We start from the raw sequence: 26,239 nt of genomic DNA, 5'->3' as shown, positions 1-26,239 counted from the left end.
TGAATTGGAAGGAATCCAGAACTCTCTTGAGGTCCTTTGGAATTTGCCCCCTTCTAGTCTGGTGCATGCTCAGCAGAAGGCCTTGATGGGGCAGCTCGATTCCCTCCTTTCTCGCGAGGAAATTTACTGGCGACAACGCTCTCGCTCTATGTGGCTTAAGAATGGGGATCGGAATACTCGGTACTTTCACCAGCAAGCCTCAAATCGGAAACGTAGGAATTGCTTAAAGGGGCTTAAAGATGCTCAAGGAGTTTGGCACGACGATGAAAAAGGCATTAAGGTCATCGTTCTGGATCATTTCAGGAAGATTTTCTTGGCGCAGGGAGAGAATACTTCCGCTGTTCATGAGGTGTTAGAGGTGGTTGAGCCCAAATTCACTAGTACAATGAATGATGCTTTGTGTGTAGAATTTTCAGCCGAAGAGATTAGGTTGGCTTTGTTTTCCATGGCCCCCTCCACTGCCCCTGGCCCTGATGGTATGGCTCCAGTCTTCTTTCAAAAATTCTGGAATATCGTCGGTGATGATGTGGTCTGTGCAGTTCGCTCTTTCTTGTTGGGGAATGGTTTTCTTAAACAAATCTGCTTCACTCATGTGGCCCTGATTCCTAAAACTCAATCTCCTCAGGATATGTCGCAAATCCGCCCTATCAGTCTCTGTAACGTGCTTTATAAGATTGCTGCTAAGGTTTTGACGAACCGACTGAAACCAATGATGGATTCTATTATATCTCCCTTTCAGAGTGCCTTTGTCCCTGGGCGTTTGATTTCTGATAACTCTCTTGTTGCGGCAGAGGTTGCGCACCATTTGCATGGCAAGCGTGGTGGGAATTCAGGTTCCATGGCTATTAAACTAGATATGAGCAAGGCTTACGACCGGGTTGAATGGTCTTTTTTAAGGGCTATGATGTTGCGGCTGGGTCTGAATCTCCAGTGGGTTGATATGATCATGAGATGTGTTACTTCTGTCTCTTATTCCTTTTTTATTAATGGAGTCCCAACAGGCTTTGTGGTTCCCTCTCGCGGGTTGAGACAAGGGGATCCCATATCCCCGTATTTGTTCCTTATGTGTGTGGAAGGGTTGTCTGCTCTGATTTCTAGTAGAGAGCGGGATGGTTTAATCCAGGGGGTTAAAATTTGCAGGAACGCCCCAAGTATACATCATTTACTCTTTGCAGATGACAGCTTCATTTTTGCTAGAGCTTCTAGGGATGAATGTTCTCAAGTGATGAAAATTCTGCGGTCTTATGAACTAGCCTCAGGTCAGGTTGTCAATCTCCTAAAAAGCAGCGTGGTCTTCAGCAAAAATGTGAAGGAACACACTCGTGCTGTGCTTTCTAGTATTTTGGGGGTGCTCTGTGTCTCGGTCCATGAAAAGTACCTTGGTTTGCCTACTTTTGTGGGTCGGGCCAAACGCATGGTCTTTGCTTCCCTCAAAGAAAAGTTGTGGAATAAGCTTAAAGGGTGGAAAGGTAAGCTTTTGAGTGGGGCTGGTAGGGAGATTTTGATTAAGGCAGTGGCTCAATCTCTGCCAACTTACACCATGAACTGCTTTTTGCTTCCTAAAGGCTTTTGTGATGAATTAAATAGTGCTGTTGCCAAATTTTGGTGGAGTGGGGATAAAGACAAACGTAAGATTCATTGGCTGCCTTGGAAGAAGTTGTGCAACTTCAAGTTGGAAGGTGGTCTGAACTTCCGTGAACTCCGTGCTTTCAATTTAGCTCTTTTGGCCAAACAAGGATGGCGGCTTTGTCAATAGCCAAACTCTTTGGTGGCTCGCTTATTCTGGGCTAAGTACTACCCTGGTTCTGACTTCTTATTGGCCCCAGAAGGAAATAACCCTTCCTTTTGTTGGCGTAGCATCTTTGCTGCCAAACAGGTTCTGGAGAGAGGGATGCGTTGGCAAGTCGGCAATGGGTCTTCCATTAGGGTGTGGTTTGATAAGTGGATCCCTAGACTTCCTTCTTTCCAAGTCCTCTCCCCCCCACCCCATGACTCTTTCCGAAATCTGAGAGTGGATGCCCTCCTTGAGGCTGACGGAAACTGGAATTTTCGACTCCTCCATGATCTTTTCCCGGTGGGGGAGGTGGAGGCTATTAGTTCGATCCCTTTGAGCTTTCGCAAGCCTCAAGATCGTCGGGTTTGGCACCACGAGCCAAATGGTTGTTTCACCGTTCGCAGTGCCTATGGTGTTGCCCGGGATTGGCTGATAAGTGGGGAGGTGGCCCTCCCTCAATTTCCTGCTGCTGTTGTTGAGACTGATAAGAAGTTTTGGTCTGCGATCTAGCGTGCAAAGATCCCTCCGAAAGTTAAAATTTGTGCTTGGAAAGTTGCTTGGGACATTATTCCTACCCGAGTAAGGTTGTATCATCGGAAAGTGGATATTGGTACAGACTGTGTGAGGTGTATCTCTTCTGAGGAATCTTCCCTGCATCTTTTTGTCCAATGCCCTTTTGCTACCGCTGTCTGGTCGGCTTCTCCTCTGGGCCCGAAGTTGTCTCGTCTCCGTGCGTCGAGCATGTCAGATTGGTTAAAGGCTGCTTCTATCCTTCTCTCTAAGCAGTCGTTTGCTCTAGCTCTTATGCTTCTTTGGGCTCTTTGGAAAGACCGTAATTCTCGTATCTGGGAGTGTGTGGGTACTAGTCCCACAGGTTTAGTGTTTCAGGCCTCTTCGTGGTTGCAGGAGTTTCATAGTCTGCTCTTGGGTCAATCACCTTCAGTCCCCCTTCAGCCTATTCACAGATGGATTGCGCCTAGGGACGGTTTTGCCAAAGTCAACGTCGGTGGAGTGTGGCTTGCTGCCGATCGTTGTGGGGGTATTGGGGTGGTGATCCGCAACGAGTCAGGGAGCGTTCTGGCGGCTTGTTCTAAAAAACTTAGGAATATTGGGTCTCTTGATCATCTTCACGCTGTGTCTTTGCTGGCGGGCATCCGGTTTGCTGTGGAGTTGAATCTCCAACGGGTTTGTTTCGAGTGTGGCTCCGCCAAGCTTGCTATAGCTGTCTCGCAAGATACCTCTATTGCTTCTAGTGGGGGGGTTTTGATTGATGACTGTTGTGTGCTCCTCTCTCACTTCCAGTCATCTTCCGTGGCCAATGTGCCTAGGCTTTGTAACCGTGTCGCTAACAGGCTTGCCTTGTTTGCTTTTCATTTGCACCAAGATTGTTTTTGGTTTGGTGAGGCCCCTGAGCTTGTTCAGGAACTCCTCACCCAAGACTGTTGCCTCAGCTAATCTTCATTGCAATGAATCGGTTTATTTCAAAAAAAAAAAAAACGTTTGTAGGTTATAAAGCTTGCCAATAGACTTAGGGAGTTCTTTGATGTTTGTTCGAGAAACGTTCAAATACCTCAAATGTATCAAGACGCCAATTGAACTTGGCAGCTCCTCAATATTAGCCCCGTTCAAATTTAAAACACGCAAAGCCTTAAAGCTTATAAGTAATGTATTATTACTAAGGGCTTGATCACCATTCACAAACAGTGACCGCCGTTTCTCAAGATTTCTTTCGGAACTGTTGGAAGGATCCCATGCCACGTGTTGATTCTCAAGTTTATCTTCCATTTCAGATCTTGATACAAGCTTAGCAAGATCGTGTACAAGATCGTGCATCTTGCAATGGGTAATAATACCAAAGTGATCCCTTATAACATCTTGAAAGAGGGAGTTTTGCAACAGAATCATAAAATATTCATCACCTATATCCTCCATATCTTTGTTAGGAGAAGAACACAGAAATCCTTGAGCCATCCATAGCTGGATCAAGTCTTCCCTTTCTATTTTAAAATCTTTCTTGAACTTTGAGCAATATGCAAAACACTGTTTCAAAAAAGGTGATTTCAAATTATCAAAACTCAACTTCAAAACCGACATAATTCTTTCATCTCCTTCTGGTAATTCCCATATCTTACTTTTTTGAATTTCCAACCAGTCATCGATAGAACGCATCATGCTTCCCAAAACCTGTTGGTACATAAATTAGTGTATATATTAAAGATTAACTAGGTGACTTGGCTATAATAACAGGAAACATCATTTGTTTTTTCAATAAACTTAGTTGTATGTTACCAGTAAATGTTAACATTGCACCAAAAACTGGTATTTTGTTGGAATGTTTAATCCTTAGCCAATGTTCATGTGTGTAAATAGTAAATTTGTGTTTTCACCTTCAAACAAATTTTTTCTTACCTACAACCCATCACATTTTTTTTTTAATGTTTTATAAATAAAACCCAATTTTTTAAAGTAAAACCAAATAACTAGGATCTAGCTAAGCGAGTTACCTAATTAAGCTTAATGTGTTAAATGTTATATTTTTTGATTCCTAAAATACCCCTAATAACATTGTAACGATATTCTTTTCAACAAATTATTTGCAATTCAATGCTAGTAATGGTGTTTCAATTTTGCATAAATTTAGGGATTGGGGGGTCTTTTTTTATTTTATATATAATTAATGCTTTTTTTTAATGGAATATATAATTAAACAATGAGTAAATTATGTGTTTCCAAATTTGACTGCGTGATAATTTTTGTTTTTGTTTTCAAATTGATTAGGTAGTTATTTCCTTTTACTTATATCAAAGTTTCAAATGTTTTCATTGTTATAGTTTGAAATTAATTTTCAAAGAGAAAGAACACGTTTTGCTCTTCATAGGTCTTGTTGAACTTGCAAAATCTAGGTACATTAATATGGGTTAAATAATGTACCTATATATATATATATATATATACAGAAATTCTCTTATGCGGACATCCGGACATTATTATCGTGCAGACGCCGTGTATTTTGTACTACCCCTCTCTGTTTTCCTGCCTGTTTACAATAGGATCCGCACGATAATAACGTGCGGACATCCGGATAAGAGAATAACTGTATATATATATATATATATATATATATATTTATATGTCACATTTAGTATTTTCTTAGTACATACCTATTATTTTTATGTGAGTAATGTCCCTTATATAAATTTTACATATTAAATTGCCTATACTTTTTAAGTACATATGCCTAATCATTGTACTTGCAAATATTGATAAAGTAGCATGCATGTAAATGAGTAATGCTATTTAGACACACAACATTAACTACCTTAGCTGATCACCTTATGTGGCAACTGATGTATCATGTCATGTCAATTAATGAATGTTGCCATGAGGCCACTTACTAGGAACGCTAGGGTTTTTTAATTGACATGGCGACATTCATTAATTGACTTGGCATGACATATCAATTGCCACATAAGGTGGTCAACTAAAGTGGTCAATGTTGTGTGTCTAAATAGCATTACTCCATGTAAATATAGGTAAATTAACACGCATTCAAACGACATCAATTTTTTCTGCAATGGGGAGCGACTAGTACATATTAGACATGTCATGAAGCCACTGTGGCATCGATTTCTTTTCAAAAGGAAATAAACAATGTGCAAAGGATTTTTCCCTAAATCCTTAGAAGTTATTTTACAAGTGGGTAAATTTATCGTTAAATATTTGAAGATAAGGTGGGTGGGGAAATAGGACAAGAGTGTGGAAATAACAACATTCATTGCCAAACCTGGTATCACAATTCACGAAAATATTGCTTATTGATGTGGTAATTCGTTAAACCTTGCTTCTTGTCATTAGTTTTAATTTACCTAAGAGCATCTCTAATAGGGGGTGGGCGCGGTCCGGTTCAGTCTGGTTTCCACCTCAAACCAAAACCAAAATTGGTACTATTTAACTGGTCCGATTTGGTCCAATTTTAGTAAAAACCAATCGGTCCGATTTGAACCAATTTCGGTCTAGTTTCTGGTCTGGTTTGATTTTGGACCGGATTATTATTATTATTATTTGGGGGTTGAACTAAAATAAAATTTTACTTTTTGGTCTGATTTTAGACCGAATTATTATTATTATTATACAAATTCAAACTCTTTTTGTTTTTAGGCTTAAAAATTAAGAAATGATCCAATTTCATACAAAGAGAGATTTTGGGCATAGAAAAGAGAAATGTTTTGAAGTTGGGCTTGGGGAAATATTAGTTATGAGATTAAAAATGTAGCATTGGATTTAAATAATTTTGTAAAAATAAAATAAAATAATACACAATAGGTACTAAAATTTGGAAATAATAATGGCTAAAAATAAGGGACTAAAAAGGGAGAATGTTGGGTGCTAAACGTAGGGGGTTATGGCAAGGGATCGTAAAAAGGATAATGCTTCCCTCTTTGCCCATAAGGAGGGAAGCATTATTCTTAACACTTGCCAATTTTTTTTTTTTTTTCAAAGGTGCATTTATTTTTCACTTTAATTATTCTTAACAAGAGAGATACATGTCAGATTGTGGATGAGCCATATCAGTAGGCAAAGAGAAGTTCCTTCTTATGGGCAAGGAGGGAAGCATTATCTTTGTAAATAATTTACAAGGATAATTCAATACTAATGGAGAATTTGTCGTTCAATTCAATTTTGGGTGTTTTAGTTAGAATATATTAAAAAAAGTATGTGACTATTTTAGTTGCAAAGGGCTATATCTAAATATCTTGTATGTAAATTATCTGAATACTTTGAGTACTTGTAACAAATAAAGAAATGCATGCCGATGAAACTTCAAATTGATATATCGGTACATACCTTTGCCACTAACGGTACACCTGCACAATTTTTGGCAATCTCCCTTCCAATTGTTTCTTGATCATTTGCGATAGGAGCACTACCATATGGAAATGCTCTTTTCTTCAGTATGGCCCAACAATCATCAATGGATAGACTTCCCAAAACACACATGTGGGAGCAGAATAATTCCCTACCGATCCGCCACGTCACGGGATCGGACTAAGGCACAACCCAACATAAGTGTGGATGGGCATTGGCCCAATGTGGGTTCGCATGCGCGAAACACGAGCTCGAATTGGCGTCGGTCCAATATGAGTTCATATGCGCATAAGCCCAACGAAAATTCATATGTGCATTGGACCAATACCGGTCCGCATGCGCGTAAACCCAATGCGAGTTCGGATGTGCACCGCCCAACACGGGTTCGGATGTGCACCACTCAACGTGGGTTCACAGGCGCATTATCCCATATGGACTTGTACACAAGCGACACGACGTGGGTTCGTGGGTACGTACAAACGCCCGCATTCCCCAACCCGCGTAAATCGAGGGATAACGTGAACACAGTTGGGAGCCGGTAACGCATGACTCTCAGTTGGTGGGTTCGCGGACATAAGACGTGTTTAGTGAAGCTTGCATCCGAAGGTTGGCATCAGGTATAAATGCAAAGCTTCACAACCAGATGAAGGGACGGATTTCCAATTAATTGAAGCACTAAAATACATACAGAAATTGACTTGAGCGTCGGAGTATCTTTTGCAGGTACCCAACCCTCGCTCATTTGACTTTGGAGGAGTGTTGCTTGGAGACTCATCAATCCTGAGTGCGGAGTAAAGCCAAGAACCTGTGGAAGCTATTCTTATTGTAAGAATTTCTGCTCCAACAGTTGGCGCCGTCTGTGGGAACTCTCGCAAAATTAATCAATGGCTGAATCCGCACAAGACACTCCAGCCCGATCTCGTCCTCGATCCGCAGATGTCAGATCAAATTCCCAGGAAGCAGAGCCCAGTCTCGCGGCCATCCAGTTTAAGAAGATAATGAAAGAGTTGCGTGAAACGAGGAAGATGGCAGCCGAAGCTTTGGAGAATTCCAAGGGCAACCATACGTCGCGTCCGGAAGGCCTCAAGGGGAGCAAAAGGAAGGAGAGGATAGAATTATCAGATGGAAGTTCCACCGAAAGTATCCATTCCGATGATCAGCAGAATGACCATGAAGAACACCAGGACCAGAGGAGGGAATGGAAAAAGTCCAAAGACAGCGAGCTGCGGAGGCAAATTGAAAAGATTGTGAAAGGGTACAAACCACAAACACCTGCCGAACTGGCTGTTGAAGCTGCCAAAGGAATTTGCAAATCACCCTTCACCAGTGATATTCTGAAAGCTAAGAAGCCCGCGAAGTTTACTCAACCCAAATTCGAGTTATTTGAAGGCGTGGCCGATCCCATTGAGCATATCTATCACTTCCAGCAGCAAATGGTCCTCGAAAGCGAAGACGAAGCGTTGTTATGCAAACTATTCCCATCTAGCCTGTCAGGGTCGGCCTTGACGTGGTTTAGGCAGTTGAAGCCAAGATCCATCGGCAGCTTCACTGAGCTTTGCGAAGCTTTCATATCCCAGTACGTGTGCAATCAAAGGAGAAAGAGGTAACTTGAGAAGGGGGTGCGTACCGCAAAGTCAGTTTGAATTCGAGTTGGGTTCAGAGATCGACGCAACCCAAGCCGGATAAGTAAGACTTGAGGGGTTCAGCTTAGTCAAAACACAACCCCAGAGGTGAGTAAATCTCCTGAGAAGTCAGAAATAAAAGTAGTCAGAAGTCAACCATAGCATTCGCACGTACGGGTTAACTACACATTAGGAAAATGCACAGTATGCATATATCAATTGACCTTAGTTTATAATTCTACTAAGTCAAGTGCAACTAGAACATATTATAATTAAATAAGTTGAGTAGTGTTTCATGTCAACTTCATCTTCCTTATTAGTTTTGTAAGTCTGTGGGTGTTTAACACCAAGTATTTATGTGGGTTGCTTTGCCGTGAGTAGCCTCAGCCTTTAGCAGACCATGCTATGTGTTTTGGGAAGTACTGATGGTGGGTATAACCCACACTATGTAGCAGGTATCAACGTAAGGTCTACATCAGATATCCCAAAAAACGGTTGTTCTCCCAAGAGAAGAGGTGCTAGAGGAGTAGAGATTTGCTCTGGTGAGGGTTCTTCAACTGGTTCGCCAGCGAAGTCATCTGACTGCTCTGAAGTTCCGAACTCGTTGCCTAGTCGTGAATGTAAATCCAGGACTCGGTCGAGATCTGACAACAGATGCGGATTCCATTCTGGCTCTCCTTCGGTTTGTTATGGGCACTCACCAGATTGCGTTAGAAGAGAAAAAGAAAGTCCCAAACCTTCTCGCTTGAACAGAGGTGATGCTGGCCCTTTATACTCTACGAGGGACGACCCTGGGCTGTCACGTTTCGGACATCGTCACCTGCATTCTGATAGGGATAGAGAAACTTCTCCATGGACAAGTTTTTATCAGATGGAAAGGGAAAGAGACTTACTAAGGGAAACCTTGACTCGCCTTAGAAGGGAACTGGCAGATGTGGACCGTGTCGTGGCTCACGCTCACTCTGAAGGGATTCGTGACGGCTTCCAGCAAGGGGTCAGCTACTTTCGTGACAGAGCCAAAGCAGCTTATTCGTTTGTTGATTGGGATAACTTCCCAAGAGGGACAAATTGAGTTTAGGGAGTGGTAATAAATTGGGTTTCAATGCCCGATCCTCACTAGGGTTCTAGTGGGGTAAGTCCAACTAGTTAATTGTCTAATCTGCTGTTTCGTAGTATTAGTTTGTTTCATTTTGCATCGGCCCACGACCTGTTATGATTTCTTGTACCTTTGAGTTTTTGAATAAAGTCGGAAGGATTCTACTTCCCATTCGGTTTCCCACAATGTGTGCAAGTTTAAGTGTATTTAAATTCCTTCGAGGCGATCTTGGAATCGGCGTGGTCCCAACTAACTAACCCTAGAGGACTGACAACCTTAGGGAAATGTTAGGATTCGCACGGATCCTATCCTCTTCCCCTAGAGGATCAGTAATTTCTGGGTGATGTTGGGATCGTCCTGGATTCAACTGACTGCCCCCAGAAGATTGGCCACCTCGGGGTAGTGTTGCGATCGGCATGGATCCTATTGATTGCCCCCAGAGGATTGGTAACCTCTGGGTGTTGGGATCGGCATGGATCCAATTGACTGCCCCCAGAGGATTGGTCACCTCGGGGTAGTGTTGCGATCGGCATGGATCCTGTTGATTGCCCCCAGAGGATTGGTAACCTCTGGGTGTTGGGATCGGCATGGATCCAATTGACTGCCCCCAGAGGATTGGTCACCTCGGGGTAGTGTTGCGATTGGCATGGACCCTATTGATTGCCCCCAGAGGATTGGTAACCTCTGGGTGATGTTGGGATCGGCATGGATCCAATTGACTGCCCCCAGAGGATTGGTCACCTCGGGGTAGTGTTGCGATCGGCATGGACCCTATTGATTGCCCCTGGAGGATTGGTAACCTCTGGGTGATGTTGGGATCGGCATGGATCCAATTGACTGCCCCCAGAGGATTGGTCATCTCGGGGTAGTGTTGCGATCGACATGGAGCCCGATAATAAGTTAAACACAATTGAGTTTGCAACAATTTTAAGCCAAGTGCGTGAATCAGCATTTGAATGGGAGGTGCGGAATAAATATAAGTGGGATGATGAATAAGTAGATTAATTTAAACATAATACTTCTTCAGGTGAGTTGCATTCCAAGGGCGTGGCATATACTGACCAGTCTCAACCCGTTTTAGCTTGTAGGCGCCCTTTCCGTATGCTTCGGTGACTTCGAACGGTCCTTCCCATGAGCGACCAAACTTGCCTGCGTTTAAATCTTTGGTGTTTTCCATTACTTTCCCGAGAACCCACTCACCAACTTTGAACCTTCTCGGGTGGATCCGCTTGTTAAAGTAGTTAGCGACCTGGTTCTGATAGTTTGCTAGTCGTAATGCTGCGACCTCTCGGTGTTCCTCAATCAAGTCTAGGTTGCGAGCAATCTGTTGGTCGTTATCCCCACCATCCACCACCAATGTTCGGATTGTGGGCAGTCCGATCTCAGTTGGGATAACAGCTTCACTTCCGTAGGCTAAGGAAAACGGACTTTCCCCCGTTGGCTTTCGCTTTGTGATTCGGTACGCCCATAACACATTCGGGAGTTCCTCAAACCATTTACCCTTGCGCTGCTCAAGCTTTTTCTTAAGACAATCGAATATGGTTCGGTTTGTTTTTTCCGCTTGTCCGTTTCCTTGGGGATAGCTGCAGGACGAGAACTGTTGAATGATCCCTTTCTCAACGCAATATTTCTTGAACTTCCGATTGTTGAATTGAGTCCCATTATCTGAAATGATGGCTCTGGGTATCCCAAACCTGCAAATGATATTGCGCCAGACGAACTTTATCACATCAGTCTGGGATACTGTCCCATATGCTTCAGCCTCCACCCACTTGGTAAAGTAGTCTGTGGCCAAGAGAACGTATTTTTTGCCCCCAGGCGCAGTTGGCAACGGTCCTACGATATCCATCCCCCATCGGGCGAACGGCCATGGTCCCACAATCGGACTAAGCTCTTCTGCAGGTCGCCTAATCATAGGCGCATATTTCTGGCACTTATCACATTTCCGCACGAATTGTTCAGCCTCTCGAGCCATGTAAGGCCAAAAGTAGCCTTGCGTTATCGCCTTGTGTGCCAAGCTCCTCCCTCCAGAATAATTGCCACAAGTTCCCTCGTGTAGCTCTTTCAGGGTCCACTCTGCTTCGGATGGGCTTAGGCAACGTAGATAAGGGCCTGAAAAAGACTTCCTGAATAGGACGTTTTCTATGAGCGCGTACCTGGCAGCTTTCATCCGAAGTTTTCTGGCCTCAACTGGATCTGCGGGTTGCGTTCCTGTCGTTAGGTAACTTTCTATTGGCGTCATCCACATCACCTCTGAGTCAACTTGCATAACCCGAGGTTCAGCAACATCTAGGCTAGGGCTTTCCAAACATTCCACAGACACGACCCTTGTGGAGTCCTCTCCCGAAGCCGAGGCCGATGCCGCACATGCCAACCGATCCGCCCGTTCATTTAGCTCTCTCGGAATCTGCTTTAGTTCGAACTTCTTGAATTGTTGAGACAGACACTTTGACAGCTGTTGATACGCCTGCATCCTTTCATCTCTGGTCGCATACTCCTCATTTGCTTGATTGACTATGAGTTGGGAATCACTGTACACCTTCAAATTATCTATTTTCAATAGTCCGGCAATTTTCAATCCCAATACCAAGGCTTCATATTCGGAAACATTGTTTGAGGCAGGGAAATCTAGTCTAACAGAGTATTCTAGCTCTATTCCTTCTGGGGAAGAAAGGACAATTCCGACCCCAGCCCCTGCTCGGTTGGATGAGCCGTCTGCATATAACTCCCACGGTGTTGCCGCGTTACACCCTGCTTCCGTCGTATCACTCTGTTTCTCATGCGTTCCTTTTATGGGATAACACTCGACGAGAAAATCAGCAATTACCTGTCCTTTTTTAGATGTCCTTGGTTGGTACCTGATGTCAAATGCTCCTAACTCGATTGCCCATTTTGTGACTCTTCCCGACAGATCTGGCTTGGACATGATTGCTTTAATAGGCTGGTTCGTGAGCACTGTAATGGTATGAGCTTCGAAATATTGTCGAAGCTTCCTCTTGGCTACTACCAATGCCAAGACAAGTTTTTCTGCAGGAGTGTATCTCTTTTCAGCATCAATCAGGCTCTTGCTAACATAGAAAACAGGTTGTTGGAGGTAGCTCTCTTCTCGGAACAATGCTGCGCTTACTGCCACTTCGGTTACAGCAAGGTACATATACAACATCTCTCCAGGCTTTGGTATAGTTAGGATCGGGGGACTTGTCAAGTATCGTTTCAGTTGATCAAAAGCTTCCACCTGCTCTGGCCCCCAAACCTCATTTTTCCTATTCTGGATTGCTCGAAAGAATGGTTTGCATCGGTCTGATAGACGTGAGATGAACCGGCTCAATGCCGCTACCCTCCCTGTCAGCACTTGTACTTCTCTTGGAGTCTTCGGGCTTGGCATGCCTCGTAATGCCTCCACCTTCTCCGGGTTTGGCTCAATGCCCTGCCTATTCACGATGTGCCCCAAAAATTGGCCTGATGAGACACCGAAAGCACATTTGGTCGGGTTCAGCCTCATCCGATATCGCCTCAGCACCTCGAAGGTTTCCTGAAGATGACCTATGTGTTGGGTTTTCACCGCACTTTTGACAACCATGTCATCTATATAAACTTCCATTGTCTTTCCAATTTGATCCTTGAACATCTGATTCACCAACCGTTGATACGTTGAGCCTGCATTCTTCAAACCGAATGGCATCACCGTATAACAATACAAGCCACGCTCGGTGATGAAAGTTGTTTTTTCTTGATCTTCGACTGCCATTGGGATTTGGTTGTACCCTGAGTAAGCATCAAGAAAAGTTAGAAGTTCATACCCGGCCGTGGCGTCCACCATTTGATCAATTTTAGGCAGAGGGTAACAGTCTTTCGGGCAGGCTTTGTTTAGATTGATGTAATCGACACAAACTCGCTGAATCCGCTGGTGAGCAAGAACGATCTCCGAACGGGTTGGGTTGGGCACTACAAAACAAAGAAACCATTCAATAAGCTTCCTCTGGAAAGTCATATCAGAATCAATATCAGTGGAATAGACATAATCAAGAATACCAGGTTCGGGCCCGAATGATGAAGGAATAGAAACACAAGACATCTCAGGGGCCGCCCAATTCCTAGTAATCATCAAGGGTCGGGTCTTCCAATCTTTCGCGGAAGATGGTTTGTAGCCAAAAAATTTACGATTAGGTCGAGGGGTTAGGTAGAAATACTCAGTCTCACATCTAACCGTGGCAACATAATGGTGGTAAAAGAAATCTAGGAAGCCTAGTGACACCCCCCATTTGAGGCCAACTGCTAGCATACCACTGATCAATAAGTATGAATTTGGATTTAATTGCATAGGGTGGAGGTTCAAAGAATTCAACACAAGATGAAATAAGGGGTGAAGCGGAAACCTAATAAACTCTAGGTGAGATGGTGAGAGTGATAGGCTTTTCAGTACCTGCGCAAACAGGGTTAAAACTCCTACAAAACTTGCAAGAATGACAAGGTTATTGTAGTATAAATGATTCTCGCAAGGTCGTTCTCCGCAGGGATTATTAAATAACTCGTAGCAACCAAATTCTAATTAATTATTGTAAAAGAGAAAGTTGAGATGTTTGATTTTAAGACCTTAACTTAAAACGAATTTAACTAATAAAAATAAGGCAATATGTAAATTTAAAGCTAAGGGCAAGAGAAACAGTTGTGTTTTTAGAAATTAAATTAAGAAAGCACTAGGGATCCGCCGTCACCTTAACAATTCTATATAGTTCTCCCAATTACTTATGACCTATACATGCATATTTCGAAGGTTAGGTATTCCTAATATATGCCTACTTGGACCCCCAACATAGAGCGTATATCACACATGCAATCCGTCTGTGGTATTCAGATCAAATCTAAACATACATGACTCATTAAGTTCTGTGAAACCTTTTGAAAAACCATGCAACCCTTAAGACGTGGTATTCATCCTAAGTGAACTTGCACATATTAATCACAAGAAGCCTTCGTCAATTTCAGGGACCGACCTCCGACCGAAACTGCATCAAATTACTTTTCTAAACATCCTAATGGTGATCAAGCATTAAGACACTTAGATAGTTTAACCCAGTGATGAATAATTCGAAAACCTGCATGCATATAATCATAAGCAAATTGGACAGAAACTACATATTCTTGCTAAGGCTCGTGGCCTCACCCTAGCAAAAGAGAGTTAGTTACGCATGTTCATAATAAAAATAATCAAGTTCTTCATTAAAATAATAAAGATCGAAAACACCTTGAAGTAGAAGTTCTTCTAAAAATCCTAGCAAAGTCGCGTTCAAACGCCAAAAGAGAAGCCCCAAAATTCTGTGAAATAGAACTTAAATACTCCCTAAAACCTAGCTGCCAAGAACCTGCTTTTCTATCCCCACAAGGAAACTAAATAAAATAAAATAATGACATGACATAAAATCCAAATTGGACTAGGAGAATCTGCCCCCAATCTGCCCAGCCACGTTTTGGCCTCAAATCTGATCCAAATCCGGCCCAATACAGCTCATTTTAAAGATAAAAACGTTCTGAACACTTCTCCAGAAGGCCACGAATCCATCAGAGGTCATCTCGGGCTCCAAAAACGCCATAAAAGCCCAACACGTCACTTTCCAGCACTGCACACTGCTCCTTTATTTTATCGCCAGAAAATAACCGCTTGGTAGAAAAGTCTGAAATTTTGATACGATCAAGCCAAGTGACTCACGAACATCCTCCAACTTGAATTACTCCAAAATTCGTCCATTTGATTATGTTTTGCTCCAGAGAAAGTCGAAAGTCCTATATTGAGAATACAATTCAAAGTATCAAAATTCTTCCAAAATATTAACCAAAATATATTAAGAATGGGGCTAAATATATAATATAAAATATGCCCATCAAAATACCCCCAAACTTAGCTTTTTGCTTGTCCTCAAGCAAAACAAGACTCAAAGAAAATAAAAAAAACTTAACAAACTAGACACAAGGCTAAAACTTAAACAAGACAAAATTTCCACCTTCAAGTTGCAATCCATAGAAAATGTTAAAAATCCGAACATCTTTTCAAAAGCTCCAACCAATCCCAATACAGAGTCTAAACCATTGAGAGTCAATTAGAAAAGAATCCACAAATTTCCTTCGGTGTAAAGTGAGCCATCATAATTAAGGAGACTCAACCAAAAACCCTTACCTTTCATCCCATTTATTCACACTTCACCCACTAACTTCACACATAATTTTTTTTTTTTTTCTTTTTCTCTTTTTGCTTCTCTCTCTCTCTCTCTCTTTTTTTTTTTTTTTTTTTTTTTTTTTTGTAACAGTGGTGGTCGTGCAATGTCAGATCACTCAAGCTTTCGATCCAACCCATGTAACGAGCTTTAGGTCAATGACTCCCAAACCAAATAAGGCTTTAGGGCACTAGGTGTAGAACACCCCTAAGGACTTATTAACCCGAGTTGGAAAGGCTACGAAACCAACTAACCACCCTGCCCCATGCCAAAACTCTACCGTTGGACTCGAGAATCACTGCTGATTAGGCAGGACTGGCCCGGTTACTAGGCAAAGCCTCGGGTGAGACAATTATTACTTTAAAACACATACTAATTTTATTTTATATAGAACAAAAATTAAAACACACTTGGACAAAAATTTAAGTATTTTGATCTCACTCCCCACAAACCATGTTGGTGTGATGTGCAAATTTCAAAGTGTAATTCATGAATTAGTATCCAAGCAACAATAAATAGAAAAGACTCTAATGAGGGATTGATCTTCACCATGTCTATCTGTTCTAATGTTTAAAATAATCTATGGATATTAACTTAAAAACGAAAATTTTAAACAAGACTCAAAAAAAAAAAAATTAAAATTAAAAAATTAAAAAACTAAAATTTACTTTCCCACCCCCAAACTTAAATCACACATTGTCCCCAAGGTGTGGAAAAGAAAATAAAGGAAATAATAAAAATAAAAAAAATAAAAAACTAAAAGAAAACAGAAAAATAAAATGCGAGCACAAATAAAAGAAAAGACCAAAGAAAAATTTTAAATAAGAAAAGAAGGAAAAGAACACACCTGGCAATTGCTGAGGGACCACTAAAATTGAACAGCAAGAGCATCCGCTTGCCATTACCCCACTTGGATGAAATTGGCTCCTCATTTTAATGACAATAGAGAAAGGGTGTGAATGAGTTGGTCCATGTCAGTGGATGAATAAAAAAAACGAAATAGGAATCAAATAGACTCTTGACTAGAGCCCAGAGCCAACGGCTCTCGTTGTCCCTTTGCTCATCAGAACCCATACTCCATTCAATTTTTCTTAGAATCCACGCCGTCACCTACTCAAAACCCAAAAGTCTCTCTCTTGTGTCTTTCTCAAAACGCAAACCCTTCCCTTTCTCTGTTAGCCCAGTCACCTGCGCAGATATTCCTTTTCGCAAATATTTCTTCTGTGCACTAATAGCGCTTCTTTATCTTGCGCACACTCAAACCTTCTCTCATAGGCATTTCTCTCAGAAACCCACACTCCGCTCTCGTTCGCAGCTGTTTCAAAACTCAAACTTGGAGTTTTCTGTGCTGGATTTGCTCGAAATGGTATTTGGAGTAACCAAGGAGCCGCTCCGTCCTTAACGATGCACTTCAAACATCAGATCTGAGAGGCCAAAGGTAAAACCCTCCTCAGATATTGGAAATTTCGTTTCAGAATTGATGGTGTGAGCAAAGTCTAACCCTTGCGTGTATGTGTATCCATGTGCGGTCAACCCCCAAACTTGCAAAGCTGAGCAGATTTACACCACACATTGGTCTTGATGAAAATTATGTTTCTGAGCTTGGGTAACGGTAAGCCTCGCGGTTTGCTTGTAATCCATCACTGTCAACTTCGTTTGATGGAAGTAGCAATTTTGGCGTCAGTTCAGTTAGGACTGAAGAACCTCTTTGCCTTGTCTTGAGTGACTCATCCACATCTGTTTTCATCTGCTTCAATTTTAGATTTGCATCAACTTGGAAATAAGACGTGGAGACTGCCGGATGTCAGCGAGCAAGTCAATCTTCAAGTTGCGAGCAGGTATAATATCGAATCCCTGCAAGTTTTGTGGTTGTAATCTGGTAGACTTGCTGCTGGGTGCATGATTCCAGCATAGGAATAGCTGCCTTTGATGTTCATGTAGACTTGCTACTGGGTGCATGATTCCAGTGTAGGATTGCTGCTGGGTGCATGATTCCAGTATAGGATTATCTGCTAGTATGTTTGCTGCTGATTGTTGTGTCCTACATTGAACCAAATATGTGTTAGGAGTAGAAAGAAAATAAAAACAACTAGATAAAGAAAACCAACAAAAAGAAGTAACGAGTTTAGAAAAATTGGGTTGCCTCCCAATAAGCGCTTTATTTTAAGTCTGTAGCTAGACGTTGCAGAAGCCTGGTGGTTAGATCACTGGTTCCTTCAGAGTCAATGACTCGCGTGCAATATCGAAGGGCGACTCCAAATATGGTTTCAGCCTGTGACCGTTCACTTTGAATGTGTTGCCATTAATTTCACTTGTAATATCAACCGCCCCATGAGGATAAACCTTAGTAACCAAATAGGGGCCATTCCAACGAAGACTTTAATTCTCCTGGAAATAACTTAAGCCTTGAACTGAATAACACAACCTTTTTCCCTGGCCGAAATTCCTTCCGCAAAATTTTACTGTCATGAAATGCCTTAGTTCTTTCCTTGTAGATGCGAAAACTGTTATAAGCACCTTGACGAGTTTCCTCTAGCTCCTTTAACTGCAATTTCCGCTTTTTCGCTTTTCCCCTGCTGAGCAACTTATCTGTATTTGAACTTGCCTGAAAGCTGGCTTGAACCATATTGTCTACCACATCAATGTGCATACATTCCTGCTGTTCAGCAGGACGTTTTGCTCCTTCAAACAAATTAAAAACCACATATTGGTCTTGAACTCGTAAAGTTAATGTTCCAGCTTCCACATCAATTAAAGTCCTAGCTGTTGCCATAAACGGTCTCCCCAAAATAATCGGTGTTTGCATGTCTTCATCCATATCCAAGACCACAAAATCTGCAGGAAGATAGAGATTATCCACTTTAATAATGAGATCTTCAATAATTCCCCTAGGGTAAGCAACTGAACGATCCGCTAGTTGTAGAATAACTGATGTAGGCTTGATTTCTCCTTGTCCTAGTCTCTGAAAAACAGAAAAAGGCATTAAATTAATACTGGCACCCAAATCAATTAAAGCACGTTTAAAATTAGAATTTCCAATTGTGCATGAAATTGTAAAACTCCCTGGGTCTTGTTTCTTTGGAGGCAGTTTGTGTAATAAAACTGCACTGCACTGTTCTGTAAGAATAACTTTTTCAAAATCCACGAGCTTCTTTTTCTTTGTGCAAACATCCTTTAAAAACTTGGCATAAGATGGAATGTTCTTAATTGCATCAATCAATGGGAGATTGATCTGAACTTTGGCCAACGTCTTCATAAAATATGTCAACTGTTGATCTTTAACTTTGGGCTTCAACCTTTCGGGATAAGGCATTGGAGGCACATAAACACGTTCTGCATTTTTTGCAGCAATTTTTTCACTGTTTTCGGATCTGCCCATAGACTCTGTAGAATCTGCAAAAATTGCAGAATCTGCAGCAATATCAGATTCGGTGAATTTTTCTGAATCTGTTTGTGGCTGTGATGCTGCCTGCGAACTTCCAGCACAAATTTCACCTCTATTGTCATAACTTTTACCCGAACGTAGAACTCGAACTGCCTTACAATCTGCGCCTCCCCTTGGATTCTGTTCAGTTTGGCTAGGAAATGTACCTGGTGCTCTTTCTGAAACTTGGAATGCAATCTGTCCCATTTGTTTTTCTATGTTTTTCACTGTTGCCTGTAGATTTTGGAATTCTTGACTAGTGGCGTTTGCTAATTTTTCAATTGCAACCTCCCAAGCAGCCTTAGGCGCAGCAGGTTGCTGTACCTGTTGTTGAAATTGTGGCCTTGCAGGCTGATCTCTGTCCCACTTAAAATTAGGATGATCTCTCCAACCCGGGTTGTAAACATTTGAATACGGGTCATATCTTGGACGTTGAAAATTATTAAATGCATTAACGTGTTCTGCTGCAAATTCCGGATAAGCATCTTTATGCGGACAGCTCAAAAAATCATGGGTTGTCACATTGCAAATGCTACAGGCAGCTGGTAAAGGTTGCTGTACAGCAACCTGTGAACCTGGAATTCTTTGTAATAACATGTCAAATTTTGCATCAAATCTTTCAAGCTTTTTCTCCATTTTTTCAATTTGTGCCGACATATATGGAGAACCATTAGATATCTCAAAAATAGACCTAGATTGTGGCTGCTCAACTGCCCATTGATGTGTATCTGCTGCCATTTTTTCAAATAATAAACAAACCTCTTGTGCATTTTTATCCTTGTACGAACCGCCGCATGAAGCGTTGACAAGAGTTTTTGTTGTCATATTTAACCCTCTGAAAAATATATGCACTTGATCCGTACTGCTAATACCAGAATGTGGGCATTTTCTATTCAACTCTTTAAACCGTTCCCACGCCTCATGAAACTCTTCATTTGGTTTTTGGGCAAAAGATAGAATTTGAGTTCTCATGTCGAGAGTCTTTGAAGCTGGATAATACTTGTTTAAAAATTTCTCACTGAGTTGGTTCCAAGTGCTAATGCTTCCAGATGGAAGTGTGAGGAGCCATCTCCTTGCTTGATCTTTCAATGTGTATGGAAATAAACGAAGCTTAATAGATTCAGCTGAAAATCCTTTCACCAAAATATTCTTGCATCCCATTAAAAATTCTGCAGTGTGCATGTTAGGATCATCGGTTGATAACCCATGAAATGTAGGTAGAATACTCAACATGTGATGCTTGATTTCGAATGTAGACCCCTCTTCCACTGCTGGATATGTAATGCAACCTGGTATGTTAGTGGCACGAGCTGTTAAAGAATTACCCAAAGGCTCACCAGCCTCTGGAATAACAAAAGCCATTGTTTCTTTACTGTGCAGGTCCTCAGAATATAAAGATTGCAGAAAAGTCCCTTGCTGTGAAGGAACCCACAACAAATTTTGCTCCCTGCGTCTCCTCCTTAAAGATTGCTCAGGTTCTGGATCAAACGGAAACAATTGCTGAACTGCTGAACGTATGCTGACCATGCACAGATTGTAATCTGCACTGCTCTGCTGTGATCTGTAAAAATAAAATAAAAATGGAAATTATTTCTTCTTTTTTTTTTATTTTTTATTTTTAATGTATGTACAGCAATAATTAATGCAGAATCTGATTAGAACGAATTATTTTAAATAATCCCCGGCAACGGCGCCAATTTCTTGATAGGCTTTTCAGTACCTGCGCAAACAGGGTTAAAACTCCTACAAAACTTGCAAGAATGACAAGGTTATTGTAGTATAAATGATTCTCGCAAGGTCGTTCTCCGCAGGGATTATTAAATAACTCGTAGCAACCAAATTCTAATTAATTATTGTAAAAGAGAAAGTTGAGATGTTTGATTTTAAGACCTTAACTTAAAACGAATTTAACTAATAAAAATAAGGCAATATGTAAATTTAAAGCTAAGGGCAAGAGAAACAGTTGTGTTTTTAGAAATTAAATTAAGAAAGCACTAGGGATCCGCCGTCACCTTAACAATTCTATATAGTTCTCCCAATTACTTATGACCTATACATGCATATTTCGAAGGTTAGGTATTCCTAATATATGCCTACTTGGACCCCCAACATAGAGCGTATATCACACATGCAATCCGTCTGTGGTATTCAGATCAAATCTAAACATACATGACTCATTAAGTTCTGTGAAACCTTTTGAAAAACCATGCAACCCTTAAGACGTGGTATTCATCCTAAGTGAACTTGCACATATTAATCACAAGAAGCCTTCGTCAATTTCAGGGACCGACCTCCGACCGAAACTGCATCAAATTACTTTTCTAAACATCCTAATGGTGATCAAGCATTAAGACACTTAGATAGTTTAACCCAGTGATGAATAATTCGAAAACCTGCATGCATATAATCATAAGCAAATTGGACAGAAACTACATATTCTTGCTAAGGCTCGTGGCCTCACCCTAGCAAAAGAGAGTTAGTTACGCATGTTCATAATAAAAATAATCAAGTTCTTCATTAAAATAATAAAGATCGAAAACACCTTGAAGTAGAAGTTCTTCTAAAAATCCTAGCAAAGTCGCGTTCAAACGCCAAAAGAGAAGCCCCAAAATTCTGTGAAATAGAACTTAAATACTCCCTAAAACCTAGCTGCCAAGAACCTGCTTTTCTATCCCCACAAGGAAACTAAATAAAATAAAATAATGACATGACATAAAATCCAAATTGGACTAGGAGAATCTGCCCCCAATCTGCCCAGCCACGTTTTGGCCTCAAATCTGATCCAAATCCGGCCCAATACAGCTCATTTTAAAGATAAAAACGTTCTGAACACTTCTCCAGAAGGCCACGAATCCATCAGAGGTCATCTCGGGCTCCAAAAACGCCATAAAAGCCCAACACGTCACTTTCCAGCACTGCACACTGCTCCTTTATTTTATCGCCAGAAAATAACCGCTTGGTAGAAAAGTCTGAAATTTTGATACGATCAAGCCAAGTGACTCACGAACATCCTCCAACTTGAATTACTCCAAAATTCGTCCATTTGATTATGTTTTGCTCCAGAGAAAGTCGAAAGTCCTATATTGAGAATACAATTCAAAGTATCAAAATTCTTCCAAAATATTAACCAAAATATATTAAGAATGGGGCTAAATATATAATATAAAATATGCCCATCAGAGAGCACCAAGGCTCCCTCCGGGATTCCAACCCCTGTGTACATATCCGCTCCCTTAGGTATTCGACCAATAGTAACGTCATTAGGAATGCGGAATTTCTCCCGCATTTTATTTATCTCAGGCTTCGAGGGATGTCCCACCTTTGACTTCGCCCAAAGGTTAAGTCTCGGCATCGAAGTAATTAGAAGGCAAGCAGGTGAAACAAAAGTTGAATGAAAGAGGTAACTTGAGAAGGGGGTGCGTACCGCAAAGTCAGTTTGAATTTGAGTTGGGTTCAGAGATCGACGCAACCCAAGCCGGATAAGTAAGACTTGAGGGGTTCAGCTTAGTCAAAACACAACCCCAGAGGTGAGTAAATCTCCTGAGAAGTCAGAAATAAAAGTAGTCAGAAGTCAACCATAGCATTCGCACGTACGGGTTAACTACACATTAGGAAAATGCACAGTATGCATATATCAATTGACCTTAGTTTATAATTCTACTAAGTCAAGTGCAACTAGAACATATTATAATTAAATAAGTTGAGTAGTGTTTCATGTCAACTTCATCTTCCTTATTAGTTTTGTAAGTCTGTGGGTGTTTAACACCAAGTATTTATGTGGGTTGCTTTGCCGTGAGTAGCCTCAGCCTTTAGCAGACCATGCTATGTGTTTTGGGAAGTACTGATGGTGGGTACAACCCACACTATGTAGCAGGTATCAACGTAAGGTCTACATCAGAACTATTATATAGATATATATATATACTATATATTATATATAATACGCATACCATGCATAGATTTATATTGGCATTGGCCATGCACAAACTTTTTCATATATGCAATATACATATATAGCAGTCCAGGGAAAGTATATATATATATATATATATATATATTAATATATGCACATGCAAAACTACAAAGTAGTAATGCCTACATGTCGCTATCAACATATAATATATATATATATATATATATATATATATATATATATATATATATGAATAGTAGTGCACACACATGCATCATATTTCTCTCAGATGTTCCTTACTTGAATACAAGCACATAAACATTTAGTTTTATATACATGCTCATCGCCATTGAGTTAGTGCGAATAGAAATGCATAGATTATTACACACTTAGGTGGTACCTGGGTAAAGAAGTTATTGGTGATGAAGGAAACCTCAAAGGAGAGGGGCGGTTGGTGATAGATCTGGCAGAGTGCAAATTGTAGAAGGAAAGCAGTACCCAGGTGTGGACCTGTTTAACAGGCCAGCCATAGAAAAATACCTAAGCATCGTTGACACGCAATTAAGCAAGAAGCCAACGCAGATTATGGGAGGCCTTCCCTCTTCTCCTTTCCCCCATTTTTCTCTTTCTCTTTTCTTTTGTTTTCACTCATGTTGCCTCTGTAGTATGTTCACCTTCTTTTATAAGTGAAGAGGGAAGTGCAAAATTCTAAAGGAGAAGGAGGAGTACTAAGTTGATGTCAGGAGCAAGTTTCGAAAAGCTAAATTGTCAGGTCATAGAAGTCCATTATCTTTTGGAGATCCCTTGAGTGCATGGTAGATTATATGAGACATCTTATCAAAGTGATTGGCATGCACTTGCTAGAGCTGAAGCAGAATCCTTACCTACGTTGCCAGCTGTTACTTATTCAAGTATGCCCATGTCTAGACTCAGGAAAAAGTGTCTTCTCCCATCTTTCGATAGTAGTTAATAAGACTTCTTGTCTTGTTGAATCTGACACACTACACACTATTCACGTAGATATGCATGTACCCTAGTGATCTTTCATGAGATTGGTGACTGTCGTTGTTGTCCTGTTGATTGTCAAGTTAGACACAAGCGTTTGTCCAATGGTCTAAGGGGGCAAAGATAATATCCCAAAGAGAGTGTGAGTTAAGTTGAGTTTTTCCCTCAACCCACGTGCTAGGCGCAAGGGGGAAGAGGAAAAAAGGGGGCAATGTGGGAGCAGAATAATTCCCTACCGATCCGCCACGTCACGGGATCGGACTAAGGCACAACCCAACATAAGTGTGGATGGGCATTGGCCCAATGTGGGTTCGCATGCGCGAAACACGAGCTCGGATTGGCGTCGGTCCAATATGAGTTCATATGCGCATAAGCCCAACGAAAATTCATATGTGCATTGGACCAATACCGGTCCGCATGCGCGTAAACCCAATGCGAGTTCGGATGTGCACCGCCCAACACGGGTTCGGATGTGCACCACTCAACGTGGGTTCACAGGCGCATTATCCCATATGGACTTGTACACAAGCGACACGACGTGGGTTCGTGGGTACGTACAAACGCCCGCATTCCCCAACCCGCGTAAATTGAGGGATAACGTGAACACAGTTGGGAGCCGGTAACGCACGACTCTCAGTTGGTGGGTTCGCGGACATAAGACGTGTTTAGTGAAGCTTGCATCCGAAGGTTGGCATCAGGTATAAATGCAAAGCTTCACAACCAGATGAAGGGACGGATTTCCAATTAATTGAAGCACTAAAATACATACAGAAATTGACTTGAGCGTCGGAGTATCTTTTGCAGGTACCCAACCCTCGCTCATTTGACTTTGGAGGAGTGTTGCTTGGAGACTCATCAATCCTGAGTGCGGAGTAAAGCCAAGAACCTGTGGAAGCTATTCTTATTGTAAGAATTTCTGCTCCAACAACACCTTTGAAGTATTACTTCCGTGATTGATGCAACAGTGGCACTGCGTGTAGTGACAATAACGACACTTCCCCGAGCACTCTGAAGTTTTGATAAACAAGTCACCAAATCGCTCCATTTTTGAGGATCTTCGTTCCACACGTCGTCGAGAACGAGAAAATATCTCTTTTCTTTTAATTCTTCTATGAGGTTTTTAAGCAATGCATCTTGGCTTTGTCTCCCAGCCTTCGTTGGGTTAAGAGATTCTAATATCGAGCTTAAAATCGACTTGACCTCGAAAGTATTAGATACACACCCATATTTTCTTCTCAAAATGTCCACCAATTGAATCTTCATTGAATAGTGACCTAGCCACAGTTGTCTTCCCTAGGCCTGCCATTCCTACAATGGGCATTACTGAAAGATTTTCTTGATCCAAGTTGGAGTTGGTCAAGGTTCTAATTATATTTGACAGAACTTCATCCCTTCCAACGAAGATTTCATCTTCCTCAAAGATTGAGTCGGTTTCTCTGGCCCCTACAATTTCTTGTGGGGTTGCATCTATTTTCTTGGAAACTAGTCCAACGAAAGATGCCTCAGATTTGAGATCCAACAAAGATGCATTGATCTTCTTGATTTTATGTGCCATGTTTCGACGAAACCAGGAGTTTGAAAGGGATTTGCATACCTTTGTCCTCTTTTGGCTTGGCTGTTCTACTTGCCTGCGGAGATCTTCGTAGTTGATTTCATCCAAGACATTGTCAGCATCATCAGCTATGTCCTTCAGTTTCCTCACCCACTTCTCCACTGCCTTGCCCCGTTGCTGTGGCTGGTGGGCCACATCGCCTAAGAAATCTTGAATCGCGAGTAACGATTGACGAAGCTTTGCTAGTTCCTTTTTGAATCCCCGGAAAAGACTGATTTCTTGAGCAGCAAGTGAAGCCAGCTTGTTCAGTATTCCCTCCACAGGAAAAGTATAGAGAACTTCTAACACCATTGCAGCTTCCATAGTCACGCGCGACAGAGATGAGAGAGCAGAGAAAGCAAAAAGATAGCTAGGGAAGCAAGAAGAAGAAGATTGAAGACGCGCGTAGTGTTTCAATGTTTCTCTCTGCTACACGATACTATCAATTGTGTATACTTTATTTTTAAAGAGCGTGATCACCAATTCGCATTGTTGGAAGACGAATTTTAAATTAGTATTGGCATGGCTATTATAAAACAAAATGCTTTAATTATTAGCTTTTCCTTTTGTCTTTTTTTTTTTTTTTTTTTTTGTTGTGGTGCTAAGGAGGGCTAAAGCCCAAACAAAGAAACAACAACTATAAAGGAATTAAACGAGGACTAGCCACATTGCTAGTATCAGCAGCAAGGACGGTACTAAGAAAGGCACATTGCTAGTATCAGCAGCAAGGACGGTACTA

General features: G+C 41.4%; 1 protein-coding gene, 1 long non-coding RNA gene, 1 other non-coding gene and 1 pseudogene across 3 annotated transcripts; 2 read left to right on the top strand and 2 right to left on the bottom strand.

Annotated features, from left to right (window-relative positions):
- Positions 1 to 3,250: 3,250 nt before the first annotated feature.
- On the bottom strand, positions 3,251 to 25,907 carry LOC148297103 (putative disease resistance protein RGA1; annotated as a pseudogene).
- On the top strand, positions 16,551 to 20,696 carry LOC148297104 (uncharacterized). The gene is made up of 4 exons (XR_015832800.1): positions 16,551 to 17,005; positions 17,118 to 17,179; positions 17,330 to 17,405; positions 20,372 to 20,696. It is a non-coding gene; the product is annotated as an uncharacterized LOC148297104 (long non-coding RNA).
- Positions 17,912 to 20,353, bottom strand: LOC148297105 (uncharacterized). The gene has a single exon (XM_088246683.1). It carries the CDS (start codon positions 20,351 to 20,353, stop codon positions 17,912 to 17,914), a length of 2,442 nt encoding a protein of 813 aa, XP_088102809.1.
- On the top strand, positions 19,862 to 19,966 carry LOC148297106 (small nucleolar RNA R71). Its single transcript, XR_015833269.1, has one exon. It is a non-coding gene; the product is annotated as a small nucleolar RNA R71 (small nucleolar RNA).
- Positions 25,908 to 26,239: the final 332 nt, after the last annotated feature.

The sequence above is a fragment of the Prunus avium genome, chromosome 1 (genome assembly GCF_965620075.1).
Source record: "Prunus avium chromosome 1, drPruAviu1.hap1.1, whole genome shotgun sequence".
NCBI lineage: Eukaryota > Viridiplantae > Streptophyta > Magnoliopsida > Rosales > Rosaceae > Prunus > Prunus avium.
The sequence above is the reverse complement of the archived record's forward strand: the minus strand, read 5'-3'. Positions and strand labels throughout refer to the sequence as shown.